We start from the raw sequence: 24,686 nt of genomic DNA, 5'->3' as shown, positions 1-24,686 counted from the left end.
CACACACACACACCCAGCCACACACACACACCCAGCCACACACACATACCCAGCCACACACACATACCCAGCCACACACACATACCCAGCCACACATACACACATACCCAGCCACACACACACACACACAGCCACACACACACATGCCCAGCCACACACACATGCCCAGCATCTTTCTCTTTGCAATTTGTCCCTTCTCTACTTCCTTGCACTTGAAATGGGAACTTTCAGAATTGAAAGCTTCTGAGAGCACTTACAGTACGTTTATTGTTGTTGTTGGTTTGCTTCACTGGCATCTCCCCAGATTCTGGTCATTGTTTCCTGTGATGTTGCTAAATTTTTCATAGTCAGATACTATAACTCAAAATGTTTTGTTTTTGTTCTTAATGTTTGGTCATGTCTGCTGGGATTCCGAGTGTCTACTCCCCCTTAACCACTGAACCCTCCTGTTAGCAATCCAGGAAACAATGACTTTAAGCTAGATTTTTTTTTATTTGACTTTCTTGCTATAATACAAAAATCTAGTAATAAGGAGACCGTCTCTACCCACTTCCATTGCTCCTAAAAACAGCATTAACTGCAATTCTCAGGCATTATGTTATAAAAAGACTATTTGCCAAAAGTCTCCAAATAGTTGACTTTTATTTTTATGTCTTCATGAAAGCAATATATAAAGCTCAAATAATTTTTGGTTTGGGACTCAAATAAAGGATACTTCTGTGTTTATATAGATTCTTAACTTCCCACGAATGATTGACTGGGGACCTCAGAAGGAGAATAGAACAGGAATTCAGAGTCTTGTGAATTTACACACTAAGTTTTTACCCAAAGGGCTCACTCAAATACAACCAACCAACCAGCAGCCCGTCATGTCTCCAAAAAGAGGGATGAGAACAATCACCTCTCTGTAGCCTTGAGTTTTTCATCCTTGGGCCTAACCAACCTTGGATCGAAAAGCTGGAAAAAAGCGATTCCAGAAAATTCAGGAAACCAGTTTGCTTTCACCCTCCCCATGTGAACGCAGTAATGTATAGACAGTGTATTAGAGGGCACGGGCAGTCTGGAGGCAACCTAAAGGGCTTGGGGGTGGGGACTGTGGAGGCTTATGTCTGGCTACTAAGCCATTTTGGATAGGAACCGAGTATCATCTAGTTTGAATATGGCCAGGGCTACTGATTATATGTATTATTTCGTATAAACCCCCAAGCCGAACTTCAGGAAATGTAGAAAAGCCTGTTTCAAAGCTCAAAGTGCCCTTGGCTCTAAGTCGGGAAGGGGAAGGATATGGCGGGAAAATAATCAGCAGGCATTCCATGTTTTAGAGATATTTCTGACTAAGAGGTCCACACGCCTTGCTAGCTTTGTGTCTTATTGACAAAGTAGCAACAAGCTAGAAGAGGAGAAGTTGATGTTGGCTCCTAGTTTCAGGGCATGGTCACTTGGCCCCACTGCTCTGGGGAAGGCAGAACTTCATGGTGGGTGCACCAGATAGAGTAGAGCTATTTACTTCATGGCATCAGGATGAAAAAAAAAAGGAAGGGGATAGGTCCCGGCATCCCCTTTCAAGGCACACACACACACACACACATGCACACACACACACACACAAACACGCATGCACATACTCACACTCGGACAAGCACAAACGCACATGGACCATCCCACCCCCACTCCTGCCTGACCAGGACACTAGAGCTGCCTCCTAAAGCTTCTGCTTTCTCCCTCTAGTTCCACAGCTGACCACCAGGCCTTTAACCTATGACCTTTGGGGCCCTCTACCACCCCACGTGTAACAAAACCTGTGTTCACTCATTTGGCTTCTTCTGCTCCCCTCTCCTGCCTCAGGCTGCCTTGACCATCCAGGACAGCCACATTGAGATCCACAAGCTGGTTCTACAGCAGCGGGACAGCTTGGCCCCCACCCATCCCTTCCGAGGTGGCCCCTTCCAGGACCAGGAGAAATCGCGCTACCTGGAGAAGCAGCGTGAAGAGTTGGCCAACATCCACAAGCTTCAGCAGCAGTTCCAGCAGGAGCAGCGGCGCTGGCGCCGCACCTGCGACCAGCAGCAGCGCGAACAGGAAGCCCAGGAGAGCTGGCTGCAGGCGCGGGAGCATGAGTGCCAGTCACAAGAGGACCTGCTTCTGCGCCACCGTAGTGAGCTGGACCACCAGCTCCAGGAGTACCAGCAGAGCCTGGAGCGGCTGCGGGAGGGCCAGCGGTTGGTGGAGAGGGAGAGACAGAGGATGCGTGTCCAGCAGGGTCTGCTGGGTCACTGCAAGCACAGTCGCCAGAGGAGCCTCCCTGCCGTCTTCTCTCCAGGGACCAAGGAGGTATGCTTTACCCCTGCATACGATGGGCTTACCCAAACACCAGTGTCCTTGTGGAAGAGCTCACAAAAACGTCGCAGCTGGGAGATGAAAAGCCAACAGTGTTTAGAACCAATTCATGGGTGTCTTGCCTTAAAGTAGGAAATGTTAAGGTCGTAGGTCTTTATTGGGGGCCTGTGTGCTCTGAGAACCCTTACCTAAGAAAGAGGTTGCCCCAGTAAGATAAGGGCTCCCCCTTAGCGACATCCACTGTGAGCATCCTGGTTCCTCGGTATGCCAAGGGCTCTCTTTAAATGATCTGTTGTGATAGTCTAAGAATAATCTATTATACTGTATTATGGAGTATTTAGCTCTTCAGGTGTAAGCCTTGAACTGAACAAATTTGGATGTGGGAACTTATTTGCTGTTTGTGAGTTGGAAATAGCGAATTCAAAATCTATTTCACTAAAAAGTCATCGTGAACTGCACTGATTAAGGAGTGACTGGATAAAACCATTTACAAGTTTCCTGTTCCCTTTGGATCCTCTCTAACACTGCTTGACAATCCATTTGTCTGGTCAGAGTTTCTGCACTCCGCATTGCATTGTGTTTTTTATTGGTGGCGCATAAAGCTATAAAAGTTAATAGGCTTATAAGAAAACTACGTTGCATCTGATTTCCCCTTCAACTTTGCTAAATTACATTTATTGCAAATTCCTTGTGCATTGAAGGATATGTTTTCAACCTTTTTATATAGCAAAAGTGGAAACACTGCTTGCTTTGATTAAAATAAAGTGGAGACTCTCTAATGGCATAGAACTCTGCTTTTTTTTTTTTTTTAATAAGATACATTGTGCATGGTGAATTGGAGTTTCTTGTTCTAGCTCATTTAAAGAGGTTGGGAGGACAGTAAACGGTAGATTTCTCTCTAACCTCATTTTTTATTAAAGTCTTGATTTCTAGAACAAGAGTTTTCAGGCTTGTGGGCTAAATAAATACTTTGTGAAACTTGTTTAAGTTGCTAAGAAAATTATTGTACTTTTCTCTATTTCTCTCTGCAGGTAGTGGAACTTAATCGAGCTGAGAGTTTGTGTCATGAGGATTCACTTTTCATCAATGAAGCTTTAATACGCATGTCACTTAACACTTCCAATTCACCAAATCCACCAAGTGTCTCCTGGGATGCTCACCCCCCAGCTGTCTCTCATGTTGATTTGGTAAGGACCAGTGACAATCAAACAGAACTGGAGCTAGACATTTCTCGGTCTTCAGATGTGAACCATGAACTCTGGACAGCAGCAGGGCTGGGTCATCAGATACCTGCTCCCCAAGAAAACAGCGCGGATTCTTGTGAAAATGGTAATTAATTCTTTACACATCCTCTGTATGATGTTATTGAGAAACTGGTTTCTTGAGTGGTTGGCTCCCCAGTAAAATAAACCAAAGTGAGTGTAGTATCAGTACGGTATCAGTGAGGCGGTATCAGTGAGTTGGAGTTTTCTTTGGAAATCTGTGGAGTCTCCTCTAAAGTTTCTAAACAGATGAAGCCTTGTGGTGGGGCTTAGAGGAAAGGTTCTTCTCCACCTGTGGGTTGTGACCCCTTTGGAGCTTGAATGACCCTGTCACAGGGGTCACCTAAGGCCATCAGAAAACACAGATATTTATGTTATGATTCAGTAGCAAAATTACAGTTTTGAAGTAGCAACAAAAATAATGTTATGGTTGGGGGGGGCACCACAACATTAGGGACTGTATTAAAGGGTCACAGTGTTAAGAAGGTTGAGAACTGCTGGCTTAGAGTAAGCTCTAGACATGACCAGTGAGGCATTTAGGCCAATGGGCTAAGTGATTTCTCCTTAAAAGAGGTGCAACTTGATATTTATTCTCCACTGTAGCTAGAGCCTGCTACTTCTTGACATGTGTCTTGGTTGACACTCAGAAATAAAAGGTACAGACAGGATTTGTGGTGGGACTTTTTTGTCTATGCGGGTTATTTCCTCTGACATTAGTGAAATCTTCTGTTCTACTATTAAACACTCAGAATGAAACTGTTAACATCATTTGCCATTGTGAAAAAAGGTGTTGTTTCCCTATAAGTACCTCGTGAGAACACAATTTGCTCAAGCATTTGCCAAATATAAGGGAAAGGCAGCTAGAGTTTCCAGCTCCGTGTGAATCCAAATGATTGAAATCTCTGTCCGCTTTGAATTGTTTTCTGTTGGATGGGAGGCAGGAATTAGAAGAACTGGAAACCTCCCTACTGAAAAACAGATGGTATGCAATCGCATACACAAATGGCTGGCCACATGGATGGGAAATAAATCACCGACAGTGCAATGTTTCAGAGACATAAAACAATCAGGAGTTATAGCGATCTTTAGAACTGGACACAGATTTGTTTCCGGGCTTAACATATATTCTTAGTTTGTCAGTTGGGAGGATCATTTTCCAGCAACAAAAAGTTTTAAAGGCGTTCGGCTCCTTCCAATTAGAGGGCAGTCATTCTGACACTGCCTGTGAGTCGATTTATGACGGATCCAGGGAACTCTGAGGCTCAGACGTGGCTGAAGCTTGATGCTGCTTAGTCACTCTGGCGTCCTCTGTGAGAGAATGAAATTGTTTGTAAAAGCATTGCTTTAAATGAAAAAAAAAGTACCATGGAGTACTTTGCATTAAAAAGTAAAGGCTCAAACAAAATTTAGAAAATGGAAACCCCTCCCATATATTACCTTGAAATTCCGCCCCGTGGAGTCCAGTTATGGCTTGCTGTAACTGGGCACACACTGGCCTCGCTGAGTTGACTCATTAACTTGCTATGCACAGAGTTTATGTGCGCTTGTCACTGTGGTTTTGTATGCTGGCTTTGGTATAGTTCAAAAGCTCCATTTGAGTCAGACCACATTCGGCTTTTGTTTAGAAGTATTCCCCTCACTTGTGTGTCTGCCATCATGTCTCTCACCTTGGGCCTTAAGCTCTCAAACTTTGAAATATTTGGCAGTATACTAGCAGTAGACAGAAAAGTGCACCAAGGAAATCAAAGGTGATTAGACACAGCGCCATTCTATTGGCATATAAAGTGTTAGGTAGGGTCAAGAGACATGGTGAGAAAATTGAGTCTTTGCTTCAGAAATCAATCATATGTCCAGTGCAGGCCAAGGACACTCAGGACATTGACAGGAGGCAGGAAGGGCAACAGCAGCCTGAATCTCTCGGGAATGTCCTGGGGCGCCGGATGTAGACGCCAGGTCAGATATGTTCACTGCTGACAAGTAGTCACAAGTAGTCGAAAGGCCTGTTCAGCATGAGAAGTGATTTCTGAAAGGGAGAGAAAAATGTCAAAGCATAGGGAATGATAGAAAAGTTTTTTTTTAAGGGGTGGTCAGGGCCAGATAAAACAGTTCAAGTTATTCCAAGCTTTCATGGTTCCACGGCTTGGAAATCGCAGAGCATTGACCACTGCTGAGGGTTTTAGCTAGGCCCTGAGCCCTCGTCATTCATGCTCTTGTGGGAGGCGGGAGTGGAGGGATGGAGCTGGAGCAAGCCATGGATATAGTGGGTGGGCAGAAGACGTGCAGGCCAAGGCAGCGTGTTCTGTCTCTGAATCTTGGAGTAAATAGTTACCAAGCAACCACTGCAAAGGAGTCCTGGAGAGCACAGTACTCTAGCTGTGTGTGCCTCCAGTGGCCTAGGCTGTTGTTTTTGTTAAATATGCCTTTAACTATGATTGAAAGCCGTGCTGTTTTAGTCTTGGATCGTAAGGGCTGCTGTTTCAGGAGGAACCTAAGAATGGTTTGCTCTCTTGTCTGCCCCAAGGCTGTGTTTAGGTCCAGCTTAGAGGAGTAAAAGTAAGGACTTTTGAAATAGAAGGGCTGATAAGGAAAAAAATATATATGTGTGAATAAATTTCATGAGTGTGTTTAGAAGTCACCTAGACTGGAATTTTCAGTGTTTTCTTTTTCTCTTTCAATCCAACCTCACCCAGACACTGTAGGTGTTCTCTGTGCTCTCACTTTGATTAGTCTTTTGACCACCAACACCACTAGCAGCAGTAACCATAGGACACATCACCTTGCAGCGCCTGTACAGAAAACCATCTAACCCCGCAAGCCACCAGCACAGTTGTGTGGCGAGCACTGGGGGAGACTCGTATGCAGCAAGCCAAAGCATGTCCAAGGCCACAGAGCTGGCAAGGGAGCAAGCAGGAATCACAGCTGGGCAGACTGGGTCTACAGCTCATGCCTTCAAGTCATTGCGCTGAAGCAGTTCTAAGAGCCCTGCTGCCCCGTACATGTGACAGAACTTGGAGGAGATGTGGAATACATCTTTATGTAATGCCTGGAAGGACACTCACCATTAAGGGCCAGCTTTTGGTTTTTGTTTACCCCCTTTCTCTTGTAATATTACCATTTGGAAACTGTTTCTAAAGGCTTTGGATTTCTGTGGCCGCGTCTTCCTTGGGACCTGAACATCTTCAGGTATCCTAAATAGCCTGCAGCTTCAGTTCCTTCCCAGAAGACTCATTTTTTCCCAAGGATATTTGGTTTTCTAATATCTAATAATAACCTTATTTTATTTCTAAATATTTAAGGTAGCACCATAAAGAAGTTTACTTTCTAGATTTGGAAAGTGTCTCATGAACAAAATTCTTGGATATTTGAGTATTAAATCCAAATTGGCATTTGGTTTTATTTATAATGGAAGAGATGGTTAGCTTAAATACTTATTTTTTTCCTTGCCTTTTTCTGAGGGATACCAGCCAAGACCACAAGAAGTTTGGATTTCTTTAAACAGTGAAGTCTCTGTGGGGCAATTGCTGTGTAATTGGCCCTATGAAATGCTCAGCTGCAGTGTCTCAGGCTCCACCCAACACGCAAATGTCATTTGTTTTCCTTGTTACCGAGATTTTCCCCCTCTAACCTTCTAGAATTCTAGAACTATATATTGAATGCATCCAGAATAGTGTCTGTTAGTTCCTTTTTTCATCAATCAATGAAGACAACATTTTATGGTATTAAAGTCTGAAATCTGCTTGATCTTAGTCTTGCCTTTTATTTATATATATTTTTTAAAATATCTCAGTACTCTATTTTTAGGTTACCTAAAATGTTCTCATTGATGACATTAAATAATTATTGTTCAGTTATATGTAAAATAAAGTTATATTGGGTAAATTATTATTATTATTAATATTCATGTGTATATAAGTGTGTGTGAGTGTATGAGTGTGTAAGTGTAGGTTGGTGTATGCCAAGTTCTTGTGTGGAGGTCAGGGGACAACTTTTGGGAGCCGATTCTCTCCTTCCACCTTGTTGAGGCAGGCATTGTTGCTGCCGCCATGCTGTGTGCTCCAGGCCAGCTGGCCCAAGTCTCCTCCCTGCGTCTGCCTCTCCTCCTGTCTTAGGACTGATGGCATTACACATCAAGCCACCATCAATTTCTTTTACACGGGTTTCAGGGCTCAAACTCAGGTCATCAAGCATGTGTGGTGAGCCCTTTTACACACAGAGCCATCTTACTGGCTCCTGTTTTTGTGGTAATTTGAACAAAAGAGTAACTTTACTTATAAGAGGTTTAAAGCCTAGGCTAGCTTCAAACTCTCTAGGTAGCTAAAGATGACCTTGAACTTTCTATCCTCCTGCCTCTACCTCCCAAGTCCTGGGATTACAGGCATGTGCTACCATATGTTTAGTTTCTGGTGCCCAGGACTGAACCCAGGGCTTTGTTCACACTAAGGAAGCACTCTAGGGGCTGCAAGAATAACTTCATTGTTTTGGTTCCAAAGGAATTTTTCTTTCATTACATATTAGAACTTGGTGCCCAGCAAAACATATTCAAACTGAAGGGCACTGTATTTAGAATATCTCATCTTGGTAATGTATTGTTGATGATATTTTTTTTCTTTTTATTTGAACAAACATAGATAGATGCATCAAGCTTTTCAATGACAGACTTTCTAAACCTAACTGTTTTGAAATTTAAAAAAGAAAACTATGCTGTAGTTCTAAGTAAAAGGCTTCCAACAGTTGAGACTCTGGTAATTTCCAATGTTTAAAATCTGCTGTAGAATTCAGACCTTGGCATCTTAATGTGTGTAGTCCGAATGGGAGGAAACAGCACCAGAGAACTTCGGGCCATTTTCCGTAAAACTGAAATTGGCCTTAGGCTCCGTCAACTTCAATGACAAAGGTGCATTTTGAAGAGAGGGCTGTTTGAGTTTCCAAGGGCTGCCAAGCCGAGTACCTCAGGCTTGGTGGCTTCCAAGGTCCCAGTTACTCACAGGCTTGGTTTCTGTGGAAATCTCTCGCTGATTGATTGTCTTCTCCTTGGGTGTTGACAAGGACCTCCAGTCTGTGCCTGTCCAAATTCTAATCAGCTTTCCTGAGAAGGGCATCAGTTATATTATAGCACAGCCGAAACCAATAACTGCCTTTAACATACCCTTTAATGGCCATATATCCAAATATACCAGGGTTGAACCCTTAACAGGGAATAAAATGAGGACTTTCTTCCCTACAAAAGGTTTAGATGCTACAGACGTCTTACTTTTTTTCTTTCAACCTACTGAAGTTAAACTATTTTTTCTCCTTTTTTTTTTTGTTGTTGTTTTGTTTTGTCTTGGTTTTTTGTTTGTTTGGTTTCTTTTTTTTTTTTTGACTTGGCTAGGGCAGTAAATTGAACTTTATTAAATAAATTATATGACATTAAATTGTGACAAATTGGTCTATCTGTCTTTATAGACATAGACAGGCTTATGTTATCAAGCCTGCATCAATACATAGGAACTAAGGCAGCAAATCTCAACTCTGTGGGCTTATTTCCTATATACTTCAATTAAGGGCAGAAATATTTCATTTTTTGCTACAGCCTAAATAAGAAATTTGAGCTCGGCTTGCCAGCCTCGGCCTTCATTAAATGGATTTGGGAATTTTGAGCTTCCTTTGTGATTGGTGGGTATTAGATGTCTGAGGTTTGGATTGTTTAAACGAAACAACAATGAAGCCATTAAACATTCATTATGGCATCAAATTATTATCCAGATATATATCTATAGGAGTTCGAAGAAGTCAAAATTCCGAAGCCAGCGTGCAATTCTGTCCTCTACAGAAACCTGCCACGGCAGGTGACGCTGCAGAAGCCACAGCAGTGCTTGTTTTTTTTTAGTAGCCTACGTCATAACGGAAACATAAAGAAGGGAGCTCAGAGGCTTAGTTTTGCTGATGATTGACTTTGGCCTTTTGCAGATTTAGTATCAGGAAAAGGAAACATGGTATTTGGTGGTAGAGGCTGGTGAGCTGCCAGCTCTTAAGCCAGCTTCCTGATGGCATATTCTCTGGGGGCAGGTTGGCTACAGGAGCCACCTGGGCCTGGGCCATCCTGCCTTAGCTCATGGAGCCCAGTTCACAGCAGGAGAGCATAGCAAGTAGGTGGACTGGAGGCAGCAGGGAGCCAGCCTCATGGCTGCTGTTCATTTCTGTCTCTGTCCACCCCAGGTTCCAACTTGGGTTGGACAAGCTGCTCCAGTAAGAGTGCAGTGAGTGTAATGGTTGCAGAGGTCCGGCATGGTCTTCAGTCATCCTTAGCTCTAACAATGAAAGCAAAATGAAACAAAAACACAGGCATTTGTGTACATGTGTGGTCTCTGAGTCATATATTTGACATTTCTAGAATGGTCAAAGTGATTAACAGTTGGGTTTGGAAGCAGAGTTGTCTATGACCACTTATGTATTAAATATCTCTGAAAGATAAAGTGCACTTCCACTAATCCCAGCGACTGGTAGGGCTGTGAACCACCCTGGCTAAGGAAGCATTGCCCTTCCTGGTAATGCAACCATAGAGAGTATGTAAAAAAATGCAATGAGCTGTGTCCCCATCTAAAGCTACTGATCAGGTGGCCTCAGGAGAGATGGATCAGGGCTTGACAGCCTGCATTACTCTCGTATAGGATGGAAGTTCAGTTCCTACGCCCATGCCTGGCAGTTCACAGCCTCTTGGAACTCCAGCTCTGGCCTCCCAGAGATCCAGCGCCCTCTTCTGGACTTTGTGTCTACCTGCACTCACATGTGTACATACCCCATGAGTCAACCCTCCCCAACACAAAACTGAAAATAAAACCACTCAGGTAGCTACAGTTTACCTACTCCCGATACTGGTTTCTAAACTACCCCCACCTTCTCGTTGAGTTGAAGGATGAGGAAGATTAAACCCCTTTAGCCCTGGAATGTTTATCCAAATCAGTTCACCTTTGGGTCAGCCAATTCACCTGGATGAGTTAACAATGTAAAATCATATGGTACCTTGTGCTATTCAAATTACATTTGAATTTATGATCTCATTTACTATCTCGTGAGATCATGGTCACTCTGTTTCTCAAATTAAGGCAGCTCTGTCAGTTTTAGTGACACGATGAATTCATAAATCTATAGTTAAATGTATATGATAGAGTCTGAGGTTTGTGGATTAAAATTTGAAGATAGTCTCAACCCCCTAAATTCCCATTTCTCCAATCCTGTTATGGTGTTGACTGGACCATTACTTAACTAATGAAAACGAAGCTATTTGGATGGGATGTGTGGAGAGAAAGATGGTTGCCGTAGCTGCCATTTCTCACATGGTTGGTTCCCTCATGTCAGGGTTTCTTGCTGTGTGCAATAAATACAGATTTCTCCACCAAGAAATGTTTTCCTTGGATGGTTCTGCCATGGTCAGCCATTTCCCCCCTGACCTACAGCTTGTTTAAGGACTTCAGACCCTGACTCTGATGCCTGCTGTTGAGGTGGCATCCTGCTGCTGTGTGATCTCAAAGTCTTAGTTTATGAATCTATATAAGACATTAGAAAATGTTCAGAGAACTGAGCATGTCTGGGCATCTGAAGGACTTTCGCATCCCTTTTCCCATTATTATGGAAATAATCTGTTTGAATTGAGATTCAAAAGTAACATGCTAATAACATGAACGAGCCTCCCAGCAGGCACTGGGAAGTCATCAGCTTAAAATAGGATTAAGGAAATGGTATAAATTGTTTTTTAAAAACCTGAAGATATAAACAGATTAAAGAGACAGCTTCCAGACCAGTCTCACAAGAGGCACTTTGAAAATATCCTTACTAACGATTTCAGGATTTCGTGCAATATATTTTCATCATAGTTACCCCCAACTTCTCACCCACACCTAAGTTCACGTCCTGGGGGACAAATTCATTCTCCCAGGGAAGCCCCAAAGCACAATGTTTTGTTTATTTTTGTTGCCCTCTAGAGTAGAACAAATTCCAACAACTGTCCACATTTCTAGACCCAAATGTGAACACCAAAATGTGAGACATTCTGACAATAAGAATGAGCTTTGGCTGCAAGGCTGCGCTCTAGATTACCCAAGCCTCAGTGGGTACATCCCTAGAACAAACTTCTAATCAGACTTTGGTTTCCTGAATGGGCTGTATTGCTGAAAAGAGAAAGCCAGACATAGGAACAGAAGGAGAGATGGATATAAACCATTTCTTACCTTAAGTTTAAAAGCGCTGACCTTCATCACCTTGAGACTGACTCCCTTGAAATGGTTTGTCCCTGTCAGTTCCCAGCAAACTGACATAAACCAAGCTCCAGATCCATCAGGAAGCAGTTCTTATTCATACTTTTAACTTTAACTGTCTACTCTACTAGAAGGTAAACATCATACAGATGGAAAACTCCATGAGTCTGTTTCTTAGTTACACTTTCACAGGCACCACGCACAGTAGTTAGTGTCTGGCAAATATTTATGAAGTGAATTGAGGCCCAAACCCCTCCTGCTCTTCTTCCTCCTTTCTCCTTCTTCCTCTTTCCTCCTCTTCCTTCCTCCTCCTTTCAAATAAGGTAACTACATTCAACTATATGTTCGTGGATTTATGTTTTAATCCTTTTTTTTTTAACTGACTACAGTACTGTGTATCAGTTTGCTGTAAGAATGTCTATAAAATCTGGGTGTGGTGGCACACACATATAATCCCAGCACTTGGGGAAGCAGAGGCAGGCAGATCTCTGTGAGTTCGAGGCCAGCCTGGTCTATAAAGTGAGTATAGGACAGCCAGGGCTACAGAAAGAAACCTTGTCTTGAAAAACCAAAACCAACAACAAAAGGAATTTCTATACAAAGCACCGTCCATCATTAGTGATTTTTTTTTCATTTAGGACATTGTATCATGTAGCTGCCGCACTGGCATGTGTGGCAAATGAAAGCAAGTTAAAATGTGTTTTCCATGAAGCACTTTAAATTAGCTGAGTCCGCTGGAGTCCATCCACTGATGTCATTTGAGGCGAAGACACATGAACAATCACCATGATGTAACTGTTCCATCAAAGACACTTAGTCAGCTTATCTGGTCACTGGGACATTCTTTAAACATAAAATATGAACACCGATATATTAAGTGTGAGCGGCTAGCCGAGCATCAGGGAAACACTTTTGTGAGCTCTTTTTCTTCTGCTAAATCCTATTTAACAGTCCAGTGTCTCTCCCCAGGCAAAACAATTAGGGTTTGTTTAGCTAAGTACACCCCTGGAGTGTGAACTCACTTCCCTGGCGTGACCTTTCGATAGTCAGCTTAAAATGTTGCCTGAAATATTACACACTTATTAGAGCCGTCTGCAGAGTGAGCGTGCTGGCATCTTTAGAAGTATATCCCCGTGTTTTGCCAGAATGAAACACATTTCACATTCTTATCCCTCTGCTTCTTAGACGCAGCCTGCTAGGGAGGAAAAATGACTGATCAGACCTTGGGCCAGACGATAAATAAGTCTGTGCAGATGTTAATTTGTCATGCTGACTCACTAATGAGCCTCCTTGGATAATGGGTCAGATATCCACTACACACACACACACACACACACACACACACACACACACATATGGAATTAATTCAATTTAATTTGATACATTAATGTTTGGTTGGAAGATATACCTAGAAAAAACTGTGCCCAAACTTTCATAATAGAACCCTGAACCTTTCTTTGAACAATTATACAATAAATCTGTTCAAATTCTCAGCACTGTTTTTTTTCCCATTGTTTCGTATGTGCCTGTGCGCTCATACATTGTGCATGCCTGTGTGCTTACATGTGCGCGCACAGGGTGCAGAGGTTGGAGTCAGGTGTCGTCCTCTGATACTCTCCACTCTGTTTGGAAGTTGTCCTTTAATGAGGCTGACGCTCACTGTCTCTGCCAGACTGGCTTGCCAGCAAGCTCTGGACATTTTCCTGTCTTTCCCTGAGACCCACAGCACTGGGATACCACTACACCTGGCTTTTTATGTGGGTCTTAAAGACCTGAATTCATGTCCTCATGTTTGAGTAGTGAGCACTTTATCCACTCATCCTTAGCCCCCAAATATAAGTATTCTTTTCTCCCCACAGCTCTCTGCCCAGTTTTCCTTCCTAAAACATAGTGTGCTGGAGGCTGGTATTGAGTACAGGCCCCAGGGTCATGCAGCAGAAACCCTGGAGGCTCTGCTTCCCTGGTGGCGTGGCTGCCTTCTCTTCTCCTAACTGGTGCTCTAAGGCTTTGGAAGAAACATTTATAAGAAGCCGAGCACTGGCAGAGCTTTAATTTTCTTTAATGACTTGCTTCCTACCGGTGATCGTGGCACCCTGTGCAGCGATTTGCCATCAATTAATCACACAGAATGGTGTAATGCTGCAGTGAGGGAATTGCCCTTTGTGAGTCTCGTAAATCTACCAGAAACAAACAACAGGAATTGAATGCTTAAGACTCTTCATGTAAAGCCCCAAGTAAGGAGGCAGTTTTAGGCTATTTTCTGATAAGTCCGAGGAAGTCTGAGTAATTACTTATGGATTCTCAATTCTGAAGTTCGGCATCTCCGAAACGATTTGACCAAGTCCTTATTATGAGAGGCCATATCTTACACACTGATGTTCATTGATAGTGTAGGAATTCTTCATTCTTCTGGAAAACTGAAAGGAGAGAGTATGGTTTTGTGTCTTCTCCTGAATTCAGGTCAGTTGTGCTCAACTGCAGGAGACCATATCTTAGGGATTCTTGGTGGGGATGACTCGGAAGGGATGCATGTGTCCACCCTGGGAATCCGTGGCATTTGCAGATGGCAGGATATGAGTAGTGTGATGTGAGGAAGTCAGGGAGCTTTCATAATGCATAGCTTTGCCAGAAGCGTCTGGGATCTGTGTTTGGAATCTTAAGCCTGTCTTCTTGTCACTTTAGATGTATGCTTATAGTTAACTGCTTAGCTATGACAGGTTTCTCCTCCTAATTTTAGCATAGTAAATATGAATGTATTTAATATTAAAATTCTATGAGCCTAAACCCTGAGGCATATATACACTGTGTCTTCATAAATGTTCTTATGGCTCTGTCTTTAGAATATTCTTGCAATGAGAATATGCCAGCCTGGCATCTAGGCCATATGATTCAAACTGAACCTCCTTTATGGAACCTAAAGGTTTTGGTTTTATTTCCAATGAGTGGGTGGAATATCTGGCTTGGAATGGATTTATTCCTACCAAAAACTCATGTTCGTTTGTCCAGGTTGGCATGATCAAAGCTCATCCTCTATTTTCAGACTCTTGATGCTTCTGTTCAAGTGGAATCCTAAAATACACAGTTTTTGTTTTAGGTATGCAAACTACTTGTCATCAACCTGTAAACTGGAGGGGAGGGGAGAAAGCATGGTGATCACTTTATCCAAAATGTGCTGGTCTGTTAGTGAGCATGTGACGATGGGGTCACATCATGCATAGGCTCCAGTATGAGAGAGTGAACTGGCCTATTGATGCCCTCTGGGCTCTGTGCCCTGAAACCGTGGCCACCATGAGAGTGTGGTCACCCTGGAAGAGTGTTTAGCCTTTTGGTAGAGTACTCCACTCAGCTACCTACACAGTTATGTTTGTGTATTTGCTATTTTTTGTTAAGATTTATTTTATTATTTACTTATGTGTATAGATATGTATGGGGGTTAGGTTTATGTCAACTTGACAGACGATAGAGTCATTGGGAAGAGAGACTCATAAATGAGAAAATGCTTCCATAAAATTGGTCTGTGAGTAATCCTGGAGTATACTTTCTTGATCAGTAGTAAATGTGGGCGGGGCCCTCCCTGGACTAGTAGTCCTGTGTGCTACATAAAGCAAGCCACACAAGCCAGGGGAAGCAGCGTCCTTCTATGGTTCCTTCGTCAGCTCCTGCTTGTGGTTCTGGCCCTGTTTGAGTTTCTGTTCTGCCTCCCTTTGATGATGGACTGTGGTATAGAGGTATAAGCAAGATACACCCTTTTCTTCCAAACTTGCTTATGGTCATAGTGTTTCATCACCACAGTATAACCCTAGCTAATAGCTAAGACAGTTTGTGTGTGTGTATGTGTGTGTGTGTGTGTGTGTGTGTGTGTGTGTGTGTGTGTACTGCCCAGAGAGTCACCTAGTGTGGATACTAGGAACTGAACTCCTCTGAAAGAGCTGCAAACACTGTTAATTATTGAGCCATCTCCATAGCTTGGTTTTGTGTTTTTAAACTTACATGATGCTCAGTCTGAGATAAAGCACTGTAAAAACTCAGAATGACTTTTGTGAGTTCCTCTCTTCTGAGCTAGCTTTGAGTCAATTACTTTAAGGAACAAGAAAGAAAAGTCTGAAATTGTCATTGTCTGAGCTGGGAACAAAGGCTGCTGGGAAATTCACCTTAAAAGCACCGCTTTAGGTGGACAAGATGGCCCAGGGGTAGAAGTGTTTATTTTTCCAGCTCAGCGACCTGAGCTCAGTCCAAGGAACACACATAAAGATGGGAGGAGAGAAAAACCTATGCAAATGACCTCCAACCTCCATGCATGTTCTGTGACATGCACCTCCCTCCTGACTTCAGGTATACACATATACACAATAATAACAACAATGAAACAAATAACAGATTTCTAAGTAGCCAACTTATAGAAGATATCCCATCATGGTAGTTTCTATGATTCTTGGTAAAATATAGAAGGATTATCTTTTTCAAATGCTCCTGCCAGTGAATTAAAATATTTCTTCTTTATATGTGTCAGATGACAGATGTAGACATTTGGATAAGGAGATAGGATAGATAGATTTGCCAGATTCAGTCTTTTCCCACAACTTAAAAAAAAAAAATCAGTAACTGTCTCATTCCCCTCCTGATAGGAGGGGACCATGCTGAGATTCTTGTTTTCATAAACCAAGGTGTGCTCACCATAAAAATATCTGTTTCATCAGACAAACAGACTACTTCTGGAACGGTTCTTTTCAAGATTTTTAGTGAGCTCATTAGTCAACCTGATGATGTAAATGGTTCAGGAGAATTCCAGAAGTGGTTCACAGACGGTTTGATTAAAGGGCTGCAACATTGCTAGCCCAAACAATAACAGCAACAAAAACAAACCGCAGGGTTGAAACTTACTGAAGAATCTGTCATTTGGGGCCAGGAAGTTGACGAACTCATTCAGGCCTCACATGTCTGTAGGAGTAGAGCCGGTAGGGTGATTTTTCTCTACCATCTAGAGATGAGAGAAAATGAAGGGTGCTGTCAATGATGCAATCAAGTTTGAGCAGGAATAAACCAACCCCCCTTTTCAATGTAGTGAGACTTATGTGTGTTTATTGGTTTCTTGCTGGTTTGCAAGGATGAGTGGATGAAGAAGAGAAAGCTGAAAGTACTTGATTTGTGATGGGCAGTGGAGGTGGCCGATTGTCACAGTGATTAAGTCAGAGGGCCTGGGACCTATGGCTGGGTTCGGATTCCAACTCAGTCACTTATCTATGAGATTTTAAATGGGTGTTTAAAATTATTTGGTGTGTCTCAGATTTCTCACGCTCCTGATAATATCTTCGTTGTGGGTGGTAGAAGGATTACATAAGGCAATACATGTAGATTCTTAGGATTTAGTAAACATCACTGGCACTGTGATTTCTTCGAGGAGAGAGGCCTGAGGTCTCTCTTAGGAGGTGCATCTGGTTACTCGAGCCATTGGCCTGCTTCCACAGTGCTCTCCGGTGATGGGAAATGCCTTTCTTATGCCCCATTTGGGGTGACGCCACTACATCTTTACTAATGTTCCACAACTCGACTGCCTGGTTGTTATTAGGTATTATGTGATTTTCTCTTTAAGTTCCCATGACAATATTGGGAAATGCTGATGAGGGGATGACAGGATAGTTTTTTTCGCTTCTGTTGTGTCCACATGCCCTTACTTTCCCGCAGGGCCACTCTCCAAACCCATCTTCCTCCACAGGATAGCTTTTGTTTGTTTGTTTGTTTGTTTTTTGTTTTTGACGTCCTTCGGAAAATACTGATGTCACTGGATGTTGAAATCATCTCCTTGCATGTGGCACTCCCTTCAAATACAGTTTCCCCACCTCCCTTGGGAACAGTTGAAATCTAGATGACACATCTCAGCGTAATTTACCACAGGAGTTGTGTTAGAGACCCAAAGCAGGCACAATGAACTTGAGATTGTACTTTATTTACAACACCCTATGTATGCACACCCCCTTAACAAGCCCCTCCCACACACATGCATACTCCTGGCCCACACTAGTGGTGCAGTCAAGGGTTGGGGTTCCATCCTCTTAGGGTTCGTCTGAGTCTCACGGTCTTATTCACAGCCTGTGTGTGGAAGTTGCTCACCCTGAGATAGCACAGGAGGTTATGTGTGCCCTGGAGACATGATCCAGCTTCTTGTCATGCAGCCTCACAAAACTTTAGCCTTCTTTACCTGATGGCCCAGTCATGGTATTCTGGTTCATTTCAGTGGCAGGCCGTGGCTTATCTGTGTCCTTTGTCATAACTGTCCCCTCTACCTTATACTTGGACCTCATCACCCGCATCCTCTTTCAGAATTGCTCTGGGCCATTTTCTTTCCTGACACTCTCAGCTAAGGAAGGTGAGGAGTCTTTCTTGTGTGGAAGCAAACAGAAACTTTGATTCTCTTCCACAAAGTCCCCTTTGTGCTCTCTCTAGGCACTGCAGTGCTTTATACAGCATATCAATATGTCAAGGTATAAATTACATTTAGTAAAATTCTTAGCCATTAAGTTGGCTATCCAAACAGTTTTATAGAAGGAATAGCAAGGTACAAAACATTTCTATCAACCCAGAGAGCCCACGGAGGTTCTTTTTCAATCAAGCCTTAGACTGGCTGTGCCCACACCTACGCGTCCCACCACCACAGGCTAATTCTGCTTTTCTAGAATGTAATGGAATCCGTCAGCCCATACCTTGTGTGTGTGTGCCTGGCTTGTTTTCACCAATCCTGTTATTTTTGAGATGTATCCATGTTGCTACATGGGCCCGTGACAAGTTCCTTTGTTCTACAGAGTAATCTGTTGATGATTATACCTGGCCTGCCTCTAGTCTTTAGGTATTTTGTGACTTGTGTGTTTCTATCTCTTGAATAAATGCCTAGGAGTAGAATTACTGTTGGGATAGGTGCCTGTTTAACATAAAGGAACCATGGAGTGGTTTTGAAAGTAGGTGTAGCACTCTTAGGTCCCTTGAGAATTGAGAGCAGGTCTAGTTCTTTGGTTCCTAATGCTGCCCATCCCAGTGAAGGGCTCACAGTAAGGACTGAGTGTTTATGGAAAGATGAATGGCTGGAATGCTCATTCTGAAATACCCCCTCACCAAACACAAATGTTTTGTCTGTTAAGTGGGGCGTGGACTTCTCTGACTAATGCAGGTGCATGAAGGTCAGGCAAGGAATGCGGGAACACAGCTCCCTTCCCCTCCTGCTCTTGAGTGAGCCTCTTATGTCAGGGCGATGTGGGAAGAGAAGCCAGCAATGCAGGTTGGCGTAGAACCACAAAGGGGACCTGATCACCAGAGGCCGCCAAGCTTTACAAAGCCTTCCGAAATTAAAACTTACCCATCTCCCGTTGCAGACCCACGTTTCCAGTCCCCGTCCTCTTATTCCCCCCATATTTCATCCAAATTACCTTTGCTCACAACATCTAGCATTTCCCCCTTAGGATGGCTATACACTTCACTGGAATGACCTTCCAAGAAAGGCTGTCGACATCTTGGTGAACTTTTGAGGTTCAGGTCAGATGCCTCCCTCTCCCCCCAAAACCTGTCCAGGCCGCCACATCTGGAAGCTAATTTTTTTTTTTTTTCTGGAGAGTTTGATGTTGTGCATCAGACACTACTGTTTATTAGGCACTTGGCAGGGTTCCCCACTTACTGAACTCATCTATTTTCTTACCTTGCTATTCTACAAGGTGACAGGCAGCTCCATGTCTGCAGCATAGCAGCTGGGACTGCCGTCAGTAAGCGAGTACCTGAAGCTCCTGCTCCTGCATCCTAAAGGAGCAGTAAACTCTTAAGGAGTTAAATTGTCAAGCCAGTTGGGTGTCTGTTCATTGAGTAGAACTGTAAGAGGAACAGATCTATGTCAAAAGAGGAAGTTACTATACAACCTTGAATGTGTGTCTCCTAAGTAAGCAAAGGATGCTAAGTTGGCTTTCTTTCAGCTCTGGTCTTGGACCACAGGTCAGGAAATGCAAACAGCAACAGGTAGATAACTCCATTTTTCATCTGTGCTCATTTACAAGGCAGTCTTAAGTCAGTTCTCTTTGAGAGAAATGTTTTCAAAGAGATAATCATTCGTTCATATTCTCTTTTTCTCTCTTCTCACTTATATGAACATTTTATTTTTTAACAGTTCTGCTTCTGTCCCCCAAGTGTTGGAATTACAGATATACCCCACAACACCTGGGTTGTTTTTGATTGCTGTTTCAATACATTAAAAATCTTAATTTTCCTTCTTTCCTATACACTTCTTATTTTTGTAATTATGTAATTCCTACAGTATTTTAATTTCAATGTTAAAAAAATGTAGTGCTTTTTACTATGATAAGTTTTGGAGAACCACGGTCTGAGATCTTGGTCAGTCCACTCACATTTTCTGTATATTACATTGTGCTTTTTAAATTATAATCTTTTGAGTAACATAAACCCAAACTGTAATTAGAAATGATATTTCAGGATTTGGCTTCTTAGCAAATGTCATTTCAAACAAATGAGAATTAGAAAGTTAATGTTTCTCATTAAAAACTATAAAACAAAACTATATTGCACAAAAAAAAATGCCAACTTAAAAAAAAAAGAATGGGCCTGCAAACTCTTCAACATCCATCATTTTGTAGTTAATCAAGACGGTGAAAACACACCCCTCATTCATAGGCATTGAATTCCATTTTTTAAATTCTGGTAATAGCATAATTATGAAGAAACAGGTAGAACTAATTAGCTTGGGTGTGTTTGGTTAAATTGCTTGCCTTCTTCTGGATCAAAGCAAAACACCAAGTCTGGTATGCTGGGGAGCTTAAGCAGCTGCTTTCCGCTCTGCCGAACCAGTAAACAGTAAACGCAACATTAAAATTCCGAGGTCGATTTCCTGCCTTATTCAGCTGGCAGCGAAATGCTTCTTTTTCTCCCAGCAAAATGAGAGGCATAACTCTTTCAGCGTGGATAGCATCAAGCTGCTGGCAGTTTCCAGAATGCTGGGTTGTGCTTAGAAGCTCCCGGTCCCCAGAGCTGTAGGGCAAGCTGGTGCTTTGACGATGCCTCCTGTAGCTACGTCTTGCTTCCTTGGGCATTTCTAGAGTTATCCTTCCCTCTTCCTGGTTACGCCAGGATTTGATTGTTTTGTTTTATTTTAGAAATGAACACACTCCTTGTCTACCTGGATAGGTCATGAACAGTTTCGAACATACACGAAATTAACAGGAGTGTAGTAACTACTCATGTACCGTCGACCACCTTCACAAAATTCTGCCTGTCATGCTTCATCCAGATTCCTGCCTCCATAAATCCTGTATTTAAAGTAAATTGTAAAAATTTCCATAAGTGTATATTTAGCCATGAACATTTCAATAAATATCTCTACTAGATGAGGCACTTTTTTTTAAAAAAATAAATTTTATTTTATTTGCCTAATGATTATTTGTATGTATGATTGTTGCAAATAAAATATAATAGAATTATCTTCAATTTATATCAAATACTTTAAATATGTATTAAATATGTTTAATGTAGACGGTGGCTTTAAGGCACACTTCCATCCTTAAGAATAACTTCTGAAAGTCAAATATAAGCACCAGTTTACAAAATCTGATCTCAATAATAGCATTGCTTCCTATTGCCTAAACAATTAAACTATGGCGTCACGGGGCTCTATGTTTTAGGTACTTGGGCACACAGTCCTTGAAGCAAATGTTTTTAAAACCATCACCACACCTAGAGAAAAAATTTGACAGGCATTCCATCTCTGCATGTGACAGCTGCATGTTTAAATTTCCAGTCGTTTCATAAATATCATGTGTGTGTGTGTCCTCCCAGTTATTAAAAATAAACTACCGAAATAAACTTCCCATTCCAACAGCAGCTCCGCACTGTGTCGCTTGATGTGTTCATTACTGTAGAAGGTTTAGTCATGAAAATCGCAAATCCGGGGGGAGGGGGTAGCTGGCGGTCACACAGGGACTGCTTGGCACTGGCCACGATGGCTTCAGGTCACTGTGTCCTTTTCTTTTCAAGGAATGGTGGCTTACTGATAAAGCTCTGTGATCTGTCACTCTCCTCTTCACTTCTTCTTCCCTGACTTTGGTGGAGGTCATTTCTGTAAGATGTTGTCACTCTTTTCCCTAGGAGTGGATATGTATCCATATCCCATAGGTCAATCATATTTTCTGTTTTACTTTCGTAAGCCAGCATCTAAGCACAGTTTCCGTAGTCAGGATTCCTTGCAATGACTTGTATGTGTGACCATTTATGTGCAGATCTTTTTATAGCTTGCTTTTTCTCTTCAATGTATGCATTTATGTGTGTGTGTGTGTGATGCATGCTGTTCCAACTTATGAACAAGGTAGTCATTACCTTCTTAATGAGGGAAGTAGCATGACTCCCACACTTTTCCATGGCACACTATGCCCGGTAAACATTCTGAACCCTTGCACACGAACGAGAGTTAATTTAGAGTACAGACACCAGAGTGGGAAGGGCGCTCAATGTTGCTGGTCTGGTTTCTTCCTACAGTTGCACCGTATGCCGTTGCCATCAGTGTCTGCCACGCTCGGTGCAGACTTCGGGTCCTCCTCAGGGCTTAGCGTCACTAGGATGCCTCAGGTCTGCTGGCATGACGTGTATGACAATGGCGAGTCGTTCTTCCCGTCCATTCTGTCTGATCTCTGGTCATTGCATGGTCAGTGGCTTTCCGTGCCCCACCTTCTGTGAATTCTGTGTTCATGCTGTTGCTTTTTAACTCCTGGGTTCTAGAATTTCAAAAGATCCGCTCTTAGCAACTCTTTTCACATTGGCTCACCATATTTTTGTGTGCAGAGAAGCAGATTTCAAAGAAAATCTTTTTCTAGTCGTATGTGGACACTTTTAAGATTAGAAAGGGACCGTTCTCTTCCTCCCTTTCTTCTTCCCTCCTTTCTTTTCTTTCACTCTTTTTATCTGTCTGTCTGTCTTAAATGTTGCTCACTGGCTCCTCTGTCCTTCTGCTCCAGCATGGACTTGTGCTCTGTCTAGCCCTGTGCTTGTTCCTTCATAGCTTATGCTCCTGCGTGGAAACCTGTGTGCTCAGCACCCAGCTTCCTTCCCTCGAGCATATTTCTTTCTTTCTTTTTTTTTTCTTTTTTCCCATTTTAAAACTTTATTTTTCATACCACACACGTATGTATCTTGGGTTTTTTCTTATATATATATATATATATATATATATATATATATATATATATATATACATATATACATATATATACATATATACATATATATATAATTTTATTTTTTTCTTATCAGTTACATTTTATTAACTCTGTATCCCAGCTGTATCCCACTCCCTCATTCCCTCCCAATCCCACCCTCTCTCCCTCATCTCCTCCCTGCCCCTTTCCAAGTCCACTGATAGGGGAGGACCTCCTCTCCTTTCATCTGACCCTGTTTTATCAGGTATCTTCAGGGCTGGCTGCAAAGTCCTACTCTGTGACCTAACAGGACTGCTCCTCCCTTGGGGGGTGGGGAGGTCAAAGAGCCAGTCATTGAGTTCCTGTTAGAAATAGTCCTTGTTCCCCTTACTATGGGAAATCAATTGGTTACTGAGCTACCATGGGCTACATCGGAGCAGGGGTTCTAGGTTATATCCATACATGGTCCTTGCTTGAATGTCAGTCTCAGAAAAGACCCTGTGCCCAGATATATTTGGTCCTTGTGGAGCTCCTATCCTTTCCCCATCATACTAACTCCCCTTCTTTCATATGATTCCCTGTACTCTGCCGAAGGTTTGGTTATGAGTCTTTGTATCTGCTTTGAAAACACTGCTAGTTAGAGTCTTTCCAATGCCATCAGTATCTGTTCAATGCACATCCCATCTGTCTTTCTAAACGAGGATTGATCTTCCCCCATGTCCGCTCTCTTGATTATCTTTTTTTAGGTGTATAGATTTCATTATGTTTATCATATCTTATAGGTCTATATAAGTGAGTATATACCATGTTTGTCTTTCTCCTTCTGGGATATTTCACTCAGAATGATCTTTTCTAGATCCCACCATTTGCCTGCAAATTTCATGATTTCCTCCTTTTTGATTGCTGAGCAGTGTTCCATTGTGTAAAAATACCACAATTTCTGTACCCATTCCTCTGTTGATGGGCATCTGGGTTGTTTCCAGGTTCTGGGTATGACAAATAAAGCTGCTACAAACATGGTTGAGCAAATGTCCTTTTTGTGTACTTGAGCCTCTTTTGGGTATATGCCTAGGAGTGGTATGGCTGGATCTTGAGGAAGCGCTATTCCTAGTTGATTGACTTCCAAAGTGGTTGTACCAGTTTACATTCCCACCAGCAGTGGAGGAGGGTTCCCCTTTCTCCACAACCTCTCCAGAATGTGTTGTCTCTTGAGTTTTTGATCTTAGCCATTCTGATGGTGTAAGGTGAAATCTCAGGGTCGTTTTGATTTGCATTTCCCTGATGGCTAATGACGTTGAGCGTTTCTTTAAGTGCTTCTCTGCCATTCGATATTCCTCTACAGAGAATTCTCTCTTTAGCTCTGTTCCCCATTTTTTAAGTGGATTACTTGGTTTATTGCTTTTCAGCTTCTTTAGTTCTTTATATATACTTGATATTAGTCCTCTGTCAGATAAAGGGTTGGTGAAGATTCTTTCCCAATCTGTAGGCATTCGTTTTGTTTTGATGACGGTGTCCTTTGCTTTACAGAAACTTTTCAGTTTCATGAGGTCCAGCATATTTCTTCATAGGAGTGTGAACTGGCATGTGTGTGTATGTGTGTGTGATTGTGTGTACATGTGAGTATGTTTTTGTATTTGTGAGTGTGTGTGTGAGTGTGTGTGTGAGTGTATGTGTGTGTATGT

General features: G+C 42.4%; 1 protein-coding gene across 4 annotated transcripts in view; it reads left to right on the top strand.

The window, feature by feature from the left end:
* Positions 1–24,686, top strand: part of Arhgef28 (Rho guanine nucleotide exchange factor 28) — a 292,013-nt gene that overhangs the window by 255,651 nt on the left and 11,676 nt on the right. For all 4 annotated transcript variants that reach the window (XM_055598372.1, XM_055598373.1, XM_055598371.1 and 1 more), the window contains 2 exons: positions 1,846–2,331; positions 3,369–3,666. In XM_055598372.1, the coding sequence (XP_055454347.1) occupies positions 1,846–2,331; positions 3,369–3,666 (784 nt within the window). The remainder of the gene's footprint in view (positions 1–1,845; positions 2,332–3,368; positions 3,667–24,686) is intronic.

Source organism: Psammomys obesus, unplaced genomic scaffold, assembly GCF_907164565.1.
Source record: "Psammomys obesus unplaced genomic scaffold, mPsaObe1.curated_primary_1811, whole genome shotgun sequence".
NCBI classification, from domain to species: Eukaryota; Metazoa; Chordata; class Mammalia; order Rodentia; family Muridae; genus Psammomys; species Psammomys obesus.
This window is presented reverse-complemented; position numbering and strand designations above follow the sequence as displayed.